Genomic DNA, 18,358 nt, shown 5'->3' on the forward strand with positions numbered 1-18,358 from the left:
ATAAGTATATTTACCAACATATTCCCTTTGTATTTACCAATATTTATTTCACTTGTTGTTCTTCTTTAAGCGGCTTACACACAAAACCCTTTTGACAACTTTGAAGTGGTTCTAAACAAGCTGAGGGGAAAAAAAAGGACAATACTGAAGTGGGTCCAACTTGGAAAACCAACTAGAAAAGGAGAACCTAGAGTAAGTTCACCGGAAGTCGGAATTGAGTGGCAGGAAATTACAATTTTAAGTAGAGGTGGGAAAATGAGGGAATTCTTCAAGGCACTTTAAAATATTACCCATTTTTCTGGGTTTTTTTTGTCAGAAAATTAAAATTATACTTTATAAGTTAAAGTTTTCTCAAAATATATTGATAGAAACATTTTTTAATACCGATTTAAAGAAAAATCTGACTGAGAGTTTAACATTTTTAATAGAAATGGGTATTATTATAGTTGTTCTTACTTTGATAAATATTTTCTGATGATCACAGTCTTATTTATAATATAGGGAAATATAAATCCATCTATCGTGACACGATCCCATCTCTAATGCTAACCCAAACAGAGTCCAGTAGGGGCGTTTGCATTAAAATAAATTACGAAAAGCTGGACGAGAAAGAGGAAATTCTGTGTAGTGCCAAGTCATCAGGAGTGGAGGAAATTCTTCTGCAAGGAAGTCCTTAATTTGTTTGCTTCCACCCACTTCAACGGGGTTTTCTTGCCTTTCCGCTTCGCTTCGCTTTTCCTTTATCCCCTCCGCAGCACAGCACATTTTCATTTGAATTTTTAATTCCGCCACGCCCACATTCTGTGTGACACTTCGGGCATTAGTTTGACACGGGGGATCCTGCACATTATTCGCAGCCAGGATATGATTCTCTGGCATCTATTTAAGTGAGTGCAAACTTTACCCAACATTACATAACACACACACATACATACAGGGCAAACATTTTGCAAATTTTCAACGCAATTTGTTGAAGGCATGCTGAAAAATCAAGGAAAAACCGTGGTGGTGATGGTGGTGGTGTTTGGAAAACAGGGAAATGGGCCCCAACCAACCAACCACGCCTCATGAATTTCCCTCCCGCATTTTGTTTTTCGGCGAGGGCTGGTGAAAATTTTATGCAAAAGCGAAAAACACAGACACCAACAAAATTGCAGTGGAGCGTGGAAAACCTTCGTTCAACGTTAGTAAATAAAATTTTCACTGGCATGTGCAACAAAAGGAACAACACACACCCAGCTAATAGAAGAATTTTATTTCATTTTATTTATATAGTAGGTATTTTTTCCCTCCTTTTTTTTGGGGGGGTGGCAAGTGCAAACACATTTCAGCTCGTCTGTTCGTAATGGTCGGGAGTTGATTTTAATTTAAAGATTAGCATTGAATTATTTAACAAGCCTGGCAGCAACAGCAGGAGCAAAAAATTTGAATTATGTGGCATAGAAAATTATACGGAGGGCAAAAGTCGAAGAGGTCAGGCTTTCCAGCATTGATAAATGGGAGTGAAATTAGTGCGGTTCGTTTGCTTGATTGTTTGCACACTTGTTGCAGCCTTGGGATCTTTTGTTTTCACTTTTTTATGAAGTAGAAAAAAATACGTAAAGTTAAATTTGGAAAATGTGTAGGAAGACAAGGATAAACAGCAAATTGGTAAATGGTGCAGAAGTTGTTTGAGTTGAGGAAGAATGGTTATTACATTTATGAAGAGTAGAAAAATAACTTAAAAAGCATCATCAATAAAATTTTTTTTAATGTTCTACAAGTGTCTCATAATATTTAGTTACAGTTTAAAATTGTTTACAAATTGAAATCGGTTATTGGGTTCCCAAAAACTGAAAAAAAAACAAGAATCTCCTGTCTTTTCCATTTCTCCTCCAATGAGTCTTTCAATTTTTATTCTACCTATCAAGTATTTAAAATAATATTAATCTGTTATAGTTTTGTTATTATTTATTAATTCAGAAAAAATCCAAAATTGATAAAATTTTTTTATTACTGAGTTCCTCACAACTTATAGCCCAAAGGTCCCTGAATTGGTCCTATAAAAAGGAGGATTTATCTCCCCCTAAAAAGTCCTTCAATATTTTTTTCATTTACCAAAAATTGTAAATAAAAATCTCCTTGGATTGGCCAACAGCAATTAAGCGCAAAGTGTGCGCTAAAAAACCGCAAAACGTTAAACGAAACGAAATGAAACGTCACAGCCAAGAGAATAGTAAACACAACCACACTGACACATGCCAAGTACACACACTTTCTCCACACCCACACACACACTTTCTCCACACATACACACACACTCTCAACAACACACATGGAAAGGCAAACAACAATACAAACAGCGAATACGGCAAATTCACGAAACCAGAACGCGACAATTGCGCTTTGTGTTTGCGGAAAAAGGGGTCGGAAAATGGGGGGAGGGGCTGGGAAAAAGGGGGGCCTGGGAAAATGAGAAGGAGGGGGTGCTGAAAGGGGGGCGTGGCCTGCTGCTGCTGCTGCTGATGGCAGGCGGCTGTCCTTCAACAAAGTTGACCTTGCACTTGCCACTTGCTGCTGCTGGCTCAGTTTTCCTGCGCCGGATGTTGATTCTCGCATCTCGTTTTCCCCGCTCCCATTTCCTCTTGCCCCTTTCAACACCCCCCACCCGTTTATCTCTGCCCCTTCTCGGTTTTCCCTTCCTTCCTTCTTTTTTCGTAGTGTGCAAGGACGCGGCAGGACCTGATAAACGCACACACACACACTCACGCTTCAGTGCGCCCACGTGCCGCATTGGAAAGTGCGTGAAAGTTGTCCGCTTTCACCGGACCTCTAAAATGCTTTTTAATTACATATTTTGCGGAATGCAGCAAACCAACCAATTTTACATGCAATTTTTTGTTTGGAATTGTTCTTTGTTTGTTTGGCGTAAAGCCAAAAACCCAGAAATTGTTATCTAATTTTTTGAGAGCCACAATCAAAAAAATGCATACGGAAATATGATGAAACTTACAAGTTATATTTTAAAAAATACTACTTAAAATATTTAAAGGCCGTAAAAATTTTTAAACGGTTAAAAACAACATACCAAGCCATTTTCATTATTAAATTTAGTAAAATTCTATATTTTTTTTAATAGGATGACATTGAATTTTATATAGTTTTGTATTTTCATTATTGGAAACCATCTAGTTATTATTGTGAAAATAAAAATATATTCAAATTATATTAAATTATATCTTTAATATATTTAATTCTTCATTTAAAATAATGAAAAACTGTTTAGTGTAGAGCGGGGCCAAAAAAAAATAAACCAAAAAATGTGCAATTTAAATGCTGGCCCAAATAAGTATGCTATATTTTGCGTTTGTTTATTTGTTTGTTTTTCCTTCATTTCTGCCCTGGCCAGAAAGTAATTTTCATTGAAATTGTTTAGCAAATAGTTGCAGTGTTTGCAGCAGATATTCCACATGAAATGGCTGCTCGTACTGCAAAATCCAGCAAATCATAAATAAGCTTACTTCGCTGCGAACCCCAAACAATTTTATTAGATTACTTTCGCTTGACATTTTCTGCATTTTCTTGTTTATCTCAGTGAGATGGAGAAAGCGGGAAAGACAGAGAGAAACAGCGAATTGCTGGCAGTTTTTCATTTTCTCGTTAAGGGGAAAACTTCTTTCGATAGTTGTCCTCACTTTGTCGTGACAGATAATTGATTACGTTGCCGCATTTCGAATTGATAGCAGCAAGTTTCCGACACTTTTTGATTGATTATAAGAAGTGCATATACAAAAAAAAAGAATTGGAAAGATTTTTCAAGTTACCCACAGATTTTCAATGGATTGTTTTCCTTTCGCCGAAACTCACCTGCAAATAAAAAGAGTAAATTCAACAGTTAGTAAAGTGAGTTTAATTTAATAAAGCCTTAAAATTACCCTGACTCATGATTATGCAATTAAATGTTAATCGACACAATTTAAGCAATTAATTTAATCGCCGCAAGCTCCACAATAGCTGATTATTTTCATTAAAAGCTCTCCGCCAACTTGGCCACAAAGCACATTTGATGCCTCATTTAATCGGTTTAAGTGGAGAAAGCCGGCGAAAGAGGCGACATTCTAGTCAAATCAGGCCAAAAACCGTCAACCAAGCAGCTTACCACCACCCACAAATCGCCACCTCATTTGGGGCCAAATCACAAAAAGTTTCAACAAGTCACGCATTCAATTAAAAGCTTGCAGACTTTTCCTTGAATTTTCCCTCACATTTTCACCCACCCATGATGACTGTGTGTTAATGTTTGCGGATTATAACGCACCAAGGCCTGAGAAATGGAAGTGAAAATCATAAAAAGCATCTCGCATTTATGCATTTAATTATTAACTTGCTCCCTTTTTTCACGTAATACTCTCGCAGGATAATGCAAAAGTTTTCCCCACTTGGGCTGAAAAGTTGCATGCCACATTAGCAATTGCCTCGAGGACTTTTGCAGGCTGCAATTTCTTCTTGGGGAAGAAAACCTTGAGATGTTCTGGTTGCACTTCCCCCCCAGCAGCTCAACTCAACTATAGTATTACATGTGGCCTAATATTTCGGTATTGCAAGTTCCCCCAAAGTTGGAAAACTTTCAATTAATTGCCAATTAATTTCGACTTGCAAACTTGGCTGGTCACTCAGTTCTAAAGAGAAAGTTTCGTGCCATTAATGGTGTGAAAATTCATTAAATAGAATGTTTCGAGGGTCGATACTTGTAGTAAATTAAATTGAAAATGGCTTTTTTGTAAGCATACAAAGGGCAACAAAAAGTTTGAATAAAGCTTTGGGCACTTGAAATGATAGCAGAATAAAATTTAACAGATTTTAATTTAATTGAAAAAGAAAAGTATTTATGAAATATATTGTTTTAATTATTTTACTACTTTACATCATCTTTTATAATTTGAATATCAAAAAAAGGGAATTTCTTTGAGTCCGGATTAATAAATATTTTAATGATATCTGATTTCTAGGAAAAATAATTTCTTTGAAAGAGCTTAAACTGAATAAAAATTTTTTTTCAACTGAATTTACCTTGAAGTCCTTAATTTTCCTTGAAGTCCTGAGTTTGCCCCGTAACCTACTCTCTTTAGTTTCCACCCACCTCTTCCACCTTCCTTTCATTTAAATCGTGCTCCATCTTTTATATACTGGAAAATTGCAAAAGTTTTCGCCCATGCAACCAACTTGCCTTCACAGAATTTTCTGACCTCCTGTCATTGGAAAAGCAACTAGGCTTTAACTGGCCCTGGCGCAAATAGTTTGTAAGCTGAATGCAAAATCGAAATATTTTAATAATGTAATGAATGCCTCAGATAAGGGGCTAACTGCATCGAATGACTGACTGAATGGGAACACTAAATGGGGAAGCAAAAGTAGAAACCTTGATTGCAAGTCGGATTTATGGCTTGAAAATTGTTTATTTTGATTGAATATTTCATAACATGCAGGTTGGTTGGCTGTTGAGGAGAGCTGCTTTCACTCGCTGCCGCCTGAGGCATAGATTTTCCGTTTACCATTTTCCATTTTCCACCCCATCCCTTATGAAAGGCCCGCTCTGCGGAATTAGATTTTGAGGCAGCATCTTACGAGCAGAAGCACACAAGAGCACGAAAATTTGGCAAACTCATGCCAGAGTCTGGTAATTGCCAACACACACGTGTTGGCACAGGACTGCGGTGCACAATTTCCAAATGGCCTTATGCAATTCATTGGGCAAACAGAAATGATCCAACTCATGGCTGGAATTTGTACAGGAGAGATATGAGAGCACTGGGGGAAAATGGGTAGTTAATTAGGGAGGCCCACTTCAAACGTCCAATTTTAGTTTTCAAGTTTGAATTTAACCCATTAAGAATAAAAAAAAAAATATTTCAGTACAATGAAAAATTAATAGTCGTCTCCGAATGAAATCATTCAGCTTCGGAGTCTAAAATATATTGTTGCATACTTTTCGACATCCAAAAATTATATTTATAGTAATTACAACTATAGCAATTTTTTAAAAAATATTTCTAATCACAAAAAGATATTTTCCAGTGCACAGAAAATAATTTTAAGGAATATACACGAAGCATACAATTTTTATTATGAGCAAATTGTGCACACAAATCGATCAAACTCGAAGCGACAATTCTTGGCAAAAGTAGAAGGATGGCATTTCGCAAAACCCTCCGGCGCACCTACACAATATACATTTCTCGATTTTCATCTTCCCCCGGGCCAACTTTTGCTCGGCTCAATATGCAATTCTTGGCTGCCAGCAAATGCAATCAAAGGCGAGGGAGGACTAAGGACGAAGGACGAAGGACCATCCTGCTCGCAGGCGGCAATTGCATTGAAACTTATTTTTATTGACACTTTCTTGCCAGCCGCCTTTACCGCGCCGAAGTTCAACATTTGCATATCGGCCTCAATGGCCTTATTGAGTAGCAGTCGAAAAAGGGAGCCACAGATCCACAAACACACTTGAATAAATCAGTCTGGCAATAATGGGGTTCGTTACACACACGCAGAATCAGGCAAATATATATATATAGTTATATAGGCGATGGGGACAAGTGGCTGTTAATATTTGCCACGCAAAAACGTTGATTGGTAATAAAGTTAAGAGCATGAGATTTCTGCGTGACTGGAATTAATGAGGTGATTGTGAAAGGACTTTAATTGTAATTAGCATGAATTAATGTGGCCTGTTTATTATAGATTTTACATTATTAAGCACTCTAACAATTTAACTTAATAAAGGAATGTTTAAGTTCTTTTTCAATGGAATTAATACAATATTTTTACCTCACTGTTCAAGTATTTAAACTCGTTTTAAAATATTCTTCATATCATTTTTTACCCAACGAAAGTTTTAATGCCAGTATTAAAAACCTCCCATAAACCATCAAAAGCAGCTCTCCTGATCGACACTTTAAGCTTTTTGTCTCTTCGTTAAAATTGATACAAAAAGCGTCGGGCTTCTGTTGGCCATAAAACTTTTCAATAAAGTTGCAGGCTTAAGCCTAATCGCTCCACCACCCAGTTTTCGGACCCAGGAATTTATTCCGCCGGATGGACGCAGCTGCAATTCGGTGGCTCCTCTTTATGGCTGACCACGCCCATCACTCTCAAACCCACTCACCCACAACCACCACCCACTTTCACATATAGCACACTTTATTACCGCCGCCATAAAACGCTGCAATGTCCAAGGCAATGCTTCATCGCAGACGTTGAGTGGGTTTGGGAACTCAAGACGATCCTTACATTTGACCACCGCAATCAGAGAGAGAAATTGAAGAAAAATATAAAGGACTATGAGCCATAAAACTCGGAAGTGAACTTGTAAAATCAAAGGTATTTTCAACTTTTAAGCGAGCTAGTTGTAAAATCAAAGGTATTTTCAGCTTTTAAGCGAGCTAGTATGCTGCACAGTGAACTTTTACTATGTTATACCAAAAATCACTGCGTTTAGGCTTACAAAAAAGATTCTTAAAAATACTAAATAAATATATTTTTTTGATAAGGCGTTTAAGCAACCCAAAAGTATGCACAATTAATTTGTAAACTTGTAAGGTTAAAACCTTTTATTACAATACAAGTTTTTGGTATGCCTTTTTTGTTGCCAGAAATCTTTTTGAAAAAATACCAAATAACATTTAGTAAATTTTAGGGATAGAGGTGCTTAGCAGAATATTAAGGAAATCTGGATGCTTTTTGTTTTATATAGACAAACTTGTTTCAAAAAATTATATAATATGATAGTTATAACTAAAATTCCTTTTAAACAGTAGTTTTGGTATATTTTTCCATTGAAAATAATGTTAGTTTTCGTATTTTCTCCCAGTGTTTTGAAGGCTCACCTAAACTTCTCTTGACCGTGGCACGTGGCTTGTTGGAGCCGCTGTTCAACGTGACCGCAATGGTGGCCGTCGTCCTGGGCTTCTGCGGACCCAGTGGCTTGGCCACGACGGGAAATGGCTTCTGATGGCGTATCATGTTCGGTTTCAGGCTCTGCATATGGGTGTGGCTCTGGTTCTGGTTGTGGGTCTGACTCTGGCTGTGGGTCTGGGTCTCCTGGCTACTGGTGGCACTGGGCAAAGCCGAGGTGGAGACCGAGGTGCTGGACCGTTTGTAGCCCTCCGTGAGGAAGGCAGGCGGTGGTGTGATGGGCGGTGCTGGGATGAACATGTGCTCATCCACCGGCGAACTGGCCGCCGTACTGGGTGCTGTAATGCATTCCCGTATCCTGAGGCCTCCGGGCTTCAACTGATTACTGCTGCTGCTGCTGTTGGTGTTGTTATTGCTGCCACCACTACTAGTGGGAACATTTGTGGGTGGAGTGGTGGTCTCATTGCAATACAGCTCCAAATGGTGTTTATCACACCGCCGCCGACGGCGGATATTCGGTGCTATGGTCTTCATTTTGGCGCCATTCGGTGATCCATTGGGATGGCCATTGACCTGCTGGTTGAGGGACGGTACACCGTCCTTGGAATTCAACCGGATGTAGTGGACGCGGAATATCCGCAGGGGTTGCTGCTTGTTCTGCTGTTGCTGCTGCAGCTGTTGCTGTTGCTTCTGCTGCTGATGTTGCTGCAAGTACTCCTTGTACGTTTGCCGTCGCTGCTGCGGCAGCTGTTGCTGCAGTAGTTGCTGATGTTGCTGCTGTTGCTGTTGCAGTTGCTGGTGTTGCTCCTGCTGCAGTAGCTGTTGCTGCTGCTGTTGTTGCTGTTGCTGTTGCGGTTGCTGATATTGCAGCATTTGTGTGACGAATGTGGGGTGATTTTGTTTAAACTTTCTATGTTCCTCTGTTGAATATTTTTTTTAAATATTGTTTAAGTTTATTATTACAGCATTTGTTTGAATATTGTATTTGTCTTCAAGATGTATTTTTGCAGTAGGTTGGTTATATTCTCTTTTACCTCTCAATTGTTTTGATTTATTATTTAAAATATTGTTTCTGTCTTCAACACTTACATATAATATATATGCTTTATATATTTATAGAAAATAGTAACTTTTTTATTTATATATTTTTTATAGGTTCATATATATTTTGCGTAAATTCATATACTTAAATATTTATTACGTGTTGCATTTATATATATTTCTCTGTTTTAAAATGGAAGCTTTCAATTGCGGCGTTTTGTAACTTTGTTTGCTTTTATTTGTATAGTGTTGCTGTCTTTGTTGGTTTTTGGCTTTTGTAATTAACAAATATTTACTTAGTTGACTTGGTTGAGCAGTTGGCTAATTGTTTATTCGTTTTTGTCACATCTGATTTAACTTGAAGCCTTTATGTTGTATGTAGAAGTAGCTTATTGTTTTATGGTTTTAAAATAAGTTCACATTAAATGTTAGTTCTGAAAGCCTCTTTAACGCTTGTCTTTTTAATGTCTGTATATAGATATTTATATATATATATATATTTGTGTATAGACGAATATAGTTTAGTTTATGGTTTATTCCTTTGTAAACGACAACCGACCCGCGTAGTTGACTTTTGTTAACCGTTTAATTATAGGGATTTTTAAAATCGTAGTATGTTTTATTGTAGTTTGAGTTTTATTCAGGAAACACAATATTTTATCGGTTTTAGTAACTGCCGTTTCAGTTTCTTTACTTCCGTTTCTGCTATTCTGTAAAATATATTTTAAATGTAAATTATGGGAAATCTTTGCTTTCCTAATGAGCTTTTCTTTTTCCGTTTCCTCGACTTCTGAGTGTTTCTGTCACGCCCATTGAAATTGCTAATCAAACAAATGACTTTGGGGGTTTATTCAATCCACCCCCTCATTCACTTTGTGATATTATGTAAATGTGTGTTTGTGAAAAAAAAGGAAAACCAAAAATTAATGGCATTGGCAGCTGAAATGTTGAGGCAGGCTGGTGGCAAAAAGTTGCCATTGATGGCGAATATTGAGGCATTGACGTGGCATATTGATAGCACTCGAACGTGACTGAAATATCGGAAATGTTTCGCAATTAAGAGCCTGGAAACAAAAAATAAAAAAAAAGTAATACTGCGAGAGCAAATAATGTAATTTTGATGTTATTTGCGGTTTGATGGGAATTCAATTATGAGAAGCTCCCCATATGTTTGTTTCCCTATCGAAAAATGCGGAAGACAGCGGATAAATGGGGCATGCAAGCCAAAAGAAATGTCCTGTCATCGCAGCACTTATCCAAAAGAAGCACAAAAAATCGTTGTTGTCTGCGAAACGACAGGAAATGAATGAAAGTGAAAGTGAAATTCCAATTTCTATTTCTACTCAAGTTGCCAGCGTAATAAGCCAATCAATTCAGTGTCGGATGAACTGCTTCATTAATTTCACTTGCACCCTGAGATCCAGAGAAAATGGAAGAATTATGGTTGGACCACTGGCACATGGCACAAAAGTCACGTAAGCCCGAAGGATGGGGTGGTAAAATCGTAGGGGCCAGCACAGCAAATAAGCCTGCTTAGCCTTAGCTTTTCCATCCCCCCCCACTGGTTTTTCTCCCTCAAGGATACTTCAGCAAATGGCATCCATATCGATGGCCATTTGCTTCAGTTAACCCAGCTGGTCCGCCTTCGCTAACCCAGGGTATTATTATTTATGTATCTCGCAGATACACGGGTCAAATTTCGCTCTCAGGTGCGTACTATCTTGTTAGGGAAAATATACAAAAGTGTACACTGTTAAACTGGTTCATTAAAAAGTATCAAGTGATTTTTAAAGATTTTAATGCTTTGAAAAACTAAAACTTTTGTAAGATCCTTAAATTTTAAAGATATTGAATATATAAATATAAAAAAGTTTTCTAAGATGTTAATACTATAAATATTTTCTGTGTACACGAAAAAAACCCCAAAAACATCAACAAGCAAAAAGTCTGAAAAGTTCAGCTTAAGGCCAGTAAATTATAATTTGAGTGGCCGTCCCCTGGATAATGATAAAGTTGGCCAAAGTGTATAACCATTTTCCACTTCAATTTCCTCTACGCCTCCCATCATCTTATCTTCCATATCAGCGTATCCACCAACTTTATCCTACCCACTCTAATTGCCAAACTTTTTCCATCTATGGAAATCCTCATGTGAATTGAATTGCTTTCTGCCACCGCCGCCTTGTGTTTTGTTTATTTTGGCATCAATCGAATTGAAATTTTCGGTAATTTACTTTCTTAGTTGCAAATGAAACTTATAATAGCTATTCGAATGGGCGTGGCTGGTAGATTGTGTGTTTGTGTGAAGCTGATTCTCAAATATTTGCACAAGATTCCCTTCTAGTTATTTTGCCTAAACATTGGTTTTATTTATAGCAATTTGTTTGCATAGAATTGTTTGAGGTAATTTTGCTGATGTGATTAGAATGGATAGTAGAGAATAGCAATAGAAACAGCAATTTGTAGTAATTTAACCAATTAATTTAGATAGTGAGCTGTGTGAGGAGCCTAATTGCCTTTTGCCCAGAGGATTAATTTATTTTCTCCTTAAAGGGCTTGGAGAAAGAAAAATATAATCGGATTTTAGCTAGTACCATTATTTTTGGTTTGTTTTATTTATTAAATGTTTATAAGTTAAGACATCAAACTGAAAATAACCTTAATTTCAATTTATAATGTAATTCACTTTTCCAACCCATTGCTTATTTATTGTTTATTTACTCGTTAAGAATCGTAATAAATGATGATGATAAAATGCCATTACCAATAATTTGTATTTCAATTTTAATTGCCCACTTTGTTTGCATTGAATTAAAACAAATGCATTTAATGTTTGGCAAATAATAGGAGAATCAGCTTTTTCAATCGTTTCTGTGTTTTCCCTCAATTTATTCTTACAATATTAATTTATTTACGCAAGCACACACAAAAATTGCAATATTTAAATATGTTTCTGTTGATTATTTCGTTGCTGCTAGCGCCTTGGTATTGCCAATAAATTCGTTAAATAAAATGCATTTCGCACACGCACATTTAAATGCACATAAACATTTAGTGCCAATAATAACAAGAGTTAACAATATAACACCTTGACTTTGTATTTTGTCTGCCGCCGTGCCAAAGTCAATGCACTTCTGGTTTAATTTCAAAAAATTAATGGATCCACTTAGTTCTGAAATCTCTACATATGTGTGTATTTTTGCGTACGTCGTGAGCAATTTTCAATTTCATTCACGGCCAAAAATATTTATTTATGATTTTGTTGTTGATTTCTCTGAGCACATAAAAAGCAGCGCGCATAAATGGCCAAAAGCATAAAAATTTTAAATGAACTTCGCGCACAAACACACAGAGGAAAACACTCGATAATAAATACGTTTAACAGCTCATAAAAATTTTTCGAAAACGGCTGAACATAAAAAGATTACCCAAAAATAACCGAAAAGGTATCAAGGAAAATAGGGAAAAACTCAAAAGACGCGTTAATTATTCGCCTCGTATCACATCACAATTTGTTTGGCTTTTGGATTGATAAACTTTGGTTGTTGAGTGTGTCTTTTGTTTTGGCTTTTTTGACTGGGATATTTTTGATTCTTTCTAATTTTGGAATATGGTATTTTTTTCCAAATCTAATTTTCTTGTGTTCCGACGGGCTCGAGAATTGCCAACAAACTGATGGCCCACGGAAGCCGTTCAAATGTTTTTCATGACATCGCAGCGCCGCGCGAAAAGCGACGAGCGACGAGCAGCGACCAAAACCACACAAGTCGTCGTCCAACCACCCAAGAATTTCGAGAATCGAGAATCGAGCATCCAGATTCGAGCCACCAGAGCAGCAGCATCGCCCACTGATAAGCGGCGCAGAGAGAGCTTTTCTGGTGGTTGAACCCACTGGGGAAAAGTGGTGCCCATCATCCCAAAGTTCTCTTAGTTGGCCAAGAAAGAGTTGCCCCGTCAATTAGCCACGTTATGGCCACATAAAGCAATTATTAATGACACCTCGCAATCCCCTTTCCTTTCCTTGCATAATTTAACCGATGCGACAAAGTTTCGTAATTAAACCTGTCGTTTTAGTTGGCCGTTTGCATAATCTCATTGTTGCAGGCCTGAATTCAAATAAAAAAGTTATGGAAGAAAGAAGTTCGGTTTTTATTATGGGAGGCATATATCACTTTGGGGGCCACCTAACAATTCTGAAGAATTTTTAAAGCTCTTCAAAAGTGGATAAGACAAAGTGTTTCTTCAGAAGATCATGGTAAGAAATGTTTATAATTAGTGGTAGAATTTTAAGGTACATTGAAGCCTTACTCCTCATCGGATCTTTACATTTAAAAAGTTTAAAAATAGTGACTTATAACTTTTGTTCATAATTAAATGACAATAGATCTTCAAAACATAAAAAAGGATTTTCTTTATGATACTTATTTTACAGATTTTAAAAGAAAGGTACATTTTGTAAAATGGTTTAAAAATAGTTTCACGTTCGATTTTTATTTTAGCATATTATGATTAATAAAATATTTTGAACACATCAACACATTTTCTTTAAGTATAATACATTTTGGAATAGCTTACCTAATTCTAATATTAAAGCTCTAAAAATGCATATATTTTAAAATGCCTTACACAATAATAAGTTTTTTTTCTTTAATACTATACAATTTATTACAACTTAAACCTTTTTTATTAGTTTGCTAAGCAAAAAATGAGCATCACTGAGCACATTATGGTTTGTTAAAAGAGCAGCAAAAGCTATCGCATTTTCTCTTGGCCAGGAAAAGCTTTTCCCAACTCTCGCTGCATTTTCTCTTTCCCGCTCTCATTGGCTATAATTTTGGGTGGGTGTGTGCGTGTGTGAGTGTTTTGTTTATGCCATGTTTGTTGGCCCGGCTCGAAGCCTGTTGTCCTGTCCACTCCCCATTTTCGCCACGCTTTCCCTTGAATTTCCTCGCCCCCCCATTTTCCCATTTCCCCTTCATTAATGCACGCCCACAGTCTGATTGGAATCATCAGGAGTTTTGCGGCTAGCCGTCGAGGGAAAAACGGAAAATGCAGAAAGGGGGCTTTGCGTGTGCGTCAATGCAATTGCCATGGTCAGGGCCATAAATTTATGCTCGTGTTTGCCTGTTGCACATGCACCCGAAGGAGAGACCATAAACCAAACCAAATAATAAACCACACTTTTGATATTAAGTCCCCAGGATCTGAACATCTCAAAAGCAGAGGGAAAACAAAGGCAACATGAATTTAATCAACTTGGAGGAGCATGGTTGGATTTCTATAGAGCGAAAACAAGTTGATGAATTATTGTAATTAAGTGAGCCCAAAAGCAGAAGAAAACACAAATGAGCGGGAAAGTGCGGGAAAATTGGAGGCTGAAGCAAATTAATGCCGAATGGCATGTGGCAGACAAGCAGCAAATTAAAAGAGCCCAACTTCAAGTCATTAACAGGCAACGCAATGAACTAAACTACGGGGTATTTTCATAAAGTAAAGTAACACAAACTATGCCACGCTTAGTATTAAATAAGATTTGGAAGGATGTATAAGGATATGCATAGTACTGACCTACTTAACATAAAACATCTCTATCTATAGATAAATAGAATACTATTTGAAGGACCCAAAATCCTTTTTATTTCATCGATATAAAATAGTGATCTTTTATAGGGGTGAACACATCACTAGGGCTTTCATATATTTAAATGTATTTTTTGGTGTCCAAAAGTATGCAACAAAATATTTAAAACCCAAAAAGACGAGTATTCTTTAATCACTGCATACTTTTAGACACCTAAAATTATATTTTAGTGTTTCTAAAACAAAACAATGCCCTTAAATCTAACTTTCTTTTAATTTGTAAAGTTCCAAATATACGCAATTATCTATTCTTCCAAATAAATGCCCCTAAAGGTGCATTTCATTCGTAAGACTTCCAAATGCCGGGGGATTCAAAAGCAAACGATTGAAGTTGGGCAAAAGTGTCGCAGAGATAACTTTCGCGTTGATGAGCAAACACTTCAAAGTCATAACTCGATGCCACTGAGTGTCGCCCTTCTCATTTCCTGGCGCGTCCTTGGCCGTGTCCTTCCTTCTGGCCCCTCTATCCCCTCTGTCTCCGTCCCTTTGGTCCATTGGTCCTTACACCATCAATGCCAGGCTCCATCATTGTCATCTGGCTACGGGCAAAAACCCACAATAGTGACACGCCGAAAAGGAAGTGTGCCTGTGCCCACAAGGTTAAACATTGGGGCTAAATATAAACGAGTGGTAGAGTGATTTGAATTGAAATTCCCAGCAATCTCCAGGGCGAAACCGAGAGCTAATCAAGGCCAGGAATATGTTGAAGGTCCCCAGGGGGAAAATCAGACTTCATCTCGAATGCGCAACAAGGGAAAGACTTTCCTTCTATCCCTCTTTCCCAAAAAAAATATATATTATATATATATGGGGGAAAAACAAACCAATGCCAACTAGTTGGTATAGGAAACACAAGTTTACACCAGTTTATGGATGCTACCACGAAGCAATAGATGCTATAGAAGCTAAGATATGTGAGGCAGCCACGCAATGGATGCCAAAAAACACGGAAAGAGACGGGTAGAGGTGGTTCGAAAGAGACAGCCAGCTGGAACGAAGAAAGAGACGGTGAAAACTATGGCGGCGGGCGTCCTTCCGCTTTGTTGTGCCCATTGACAAGGGAAATAAAAGGGGGAAATGGGGGAAAAAGCGGCCAAAAGAAGGCCAAAAGAGAAAAACACAACAAACAACAGATAGCTGGTGAGGAATCACAAAAAGGATGGCTGCCAGCATCGAGCAAAATGCCAAGGAAAATTAAAAATAAATACCAGAAAATGCAATTGAAATTTTTGGGGCGCAAACAAAAATAAAAAAAGAAAAACAGCAAAGATAAACAACTGTTGGCGAAAAACTAGCAAGTTGAACTGGCTTTTTAAAAGAGTTTATACTCCTTTTTTAAAGTTTCGAATGGTTGATTAAATATTTTATAAAAATATAGAACATTGAATAATTTTTGCTTCCTCAAAAAATCAAATCAAAATTAAATCCTGGTAATAGAATTTACTGCCAACTTTTAAAATATTGCAATATGCACATTATTTTATGACCCACTATTGAAATTTAAAAATACATTCCAGAATTCTTGCAAAAAATATCAATATATTTATTTTTTCATAATAGTCTGTTACCATTATTGTAGCAAAAGAAAAACAAAGGACATTTAGCTGGAACAAAACAGAAACTGCTTACATAATCACAAAAATACATAGTCAGCGGCAGAGAAAGAGAGAGCATGACACGGATAGAAAGAGAGAGGGCGAGGGAGCCTTGGAGCCTGTGAACTTGGCTTTCAATGTTGTGCGACTTGAACTTGAATTCGCTTTTCGCCGACAAAACGGCACGTGCTGGGAAAATCGGAAAGCTTTTTCCTCTCTTAAAACTTTCTCCGGCTCTCTTAGGAAAATGAAAATTCTCCCTTTTGCATTAAAAATGCCAGTGACGCAAGTTATCAAAAATTTATCACCCAAAAGAGAAGAGCAACAGGAATAACAATGATGTGCCATTCTCCTCTAAAAAAAGAAATGGAAACTATTTCGGGTCATATTTTAGATTTTTTTTTGCTTTAAAGGATGCAAACAGGTTGTTTGCTTGGTAGACAAAAGAATCGAGAGGCTGTCCTCAATTTTAGAGTAGTTTCCACCTTGATTTTGGGGTTGCAAGTAAAAAAAGAAAGGACGAAGCAAGCCGGAGAATTGGCCAAATTAAATTTTAATAATTAAATGCAGACAAAGATGAAGGCACGTGCAAAATTTGCATGCGAAATTCAGTAAAGAACTCGGCTCAGCGAGCACATGCCGTTGCATAAGTAAAATCGCTTTAAAACACCCACACTCAGGCTCACAAAATGAAAATGAAAATGACAATGACAGGGATGAACATATCGAGTCCTGGATGTTCCCGCCAGGCAATGTCAACTTTGATTGAACGGACAGGACGACAGGAATCCCTCCGCGATTGAGAGGACTCTCGTCCCTGAAAGCATTTGCATAAGACCACGGGACTTACACAATGGTCAAGGGGAGCGGGGGAAAAGCGGATGAAAAGCGGATTGGAAAGTCGGCAAAGGAAAATCATGTAAATCGCAAAGGAGGGATTGATGCAAATAGTCGTTAGGGGGCGAATAAAAACGGGAGAGCTCTTCACCAAAATCGATATAAATTATTTTGAATTATTTTTTGTAATTGGACGGAACGTTTCAAGTGGTTTGCCAAAGGAGAATTTGAAATTCGCAAACCACTTTGGCATATTTAATTTTTCCAATTCATTGAACAACTTTAATAAAAGATTTTCATTTTAGGAAGAGAAGATTAATCAGCAAGGCAGCAATACTTCAAGTTAAATATTTAAAATAATTCTTTTGATTTTTATACTTTAACTAATATTATATTATATATAACATATGTTAGTAATAACTCCCTTGCATAAATTGATGCGAAAAATATGGTAATACCTTTCTTACAACTCACATCCTGTATGGCTCTTAAATCATGCGTATATTTTCCAAATTTGCTCATACATAAATTTACCCCAGCAAATTCAATTTGCATTCCTTTAAACCACAACAAAATAGTCCCATGTCACAGGGGACCGTGAATATGCTCTTCTCCCTATACCCAAAAGCACCGCCACAAACTTATCCCCCGGAAATCTAGGAAAAGTCCTAGGAAAAGGCAGATGGAAAAGCTTAGATAAACTACAGACAGAATCCTTGGGACCGTCGCACGTAATTCATTTTTATGAGCTGCCACAACTTGTTGGCTCTGGACAGTTTGGTTTTAGCCAACTTAACGAAAACAAATGATAATCATTTTCATTCTCATTTTCCGCCCGCAAAATGCAAATAGTACCAAAAAAAAAAAAAACAAGTCGGCAACTTGGCTTGGGTAAATAGATAAATTGAAAGTCATTCTCATGGCCAAGGTTGTCTACCTTGTACGGTTTTTTTTCTACTTTTTTTTTGGGACTACAGCCAAATTGCTGCGACTTGGTTGCAGGAAAATATCCGCGAACAATGAGGAAAATCACAGAGGAAGTCCTGCAGACAGAACACAGCGACAATAAATATAGTCGACTGCAGACAAGTCCAAGGATAAGCTCATAATTAACTTGGCCGACACACACACAGCGGACATGTCGAAGCTGAGTGAGAGCAGCTTAAATTGAAATTGCCCTGCCAGAAAAAATAGGTATATAAATCAGGAGGGGGTAATCTGGGGGGTGACGGGTGTGGAAAGCGCCGGAAAATTGTTGCACAAAAATGCGTTGTAATTGCCGAAATCAAATAGCCGTAATTTACGTTGACAAGGACGACATGGAGGCACAACTACGCTTTTATTTATGCAAA

At 37.3% G+C, this 18,358-nt stretch overlaps 1 protein-coding gene across 16 annotated transcripts in view; it reads right to left on the reverse strand.

Moving 5' to 3' along the window:
* Positions 1 to 18,358, reverse strand: part of LOC108011801 (protein nutcracker) — a 108,270-nt gene that overhangs the window by 22,025 nt on the left and 67,887 nt on the right. Inside the window, exon 1 of one of the 16 annotated variants that reach the window (XM_036815971.3) lies at positions 7,866 to 9,001. The exons of 14 other annotated variants lie outside the window; for them this stretch is intronic. In XM_036815971.3, the coding sequence (XP_036671866.3) occupies positions 7,866 to 8,766 (901 nt within the window). In that variant the 5' untranslated portion in view covers positions 8,767 to 9,001. Of the gene's footprint in view, positions 1 to 7,865; positions 9,002 to 18,358 lie in introns of those variants that run through there. One more of the 16 variants, XM_036815972.3, reaches the window with a different exon arrangement.

This window comes from Drosophila suzukii, chromosome 3 (genome assembly GCF_043229965.1).
Source record: "Drosophila suzukii chromosome 3, CBGP_Dsuzu_IsoJpt1.0, whole genome shotgun sequence".
NCBI classification, from domain to species: Eukaryota; Metazoa; Arthropoda; class Insecta; order Diptera; family Drosophilidae; genus Drosophila; species Drosophila suzukii.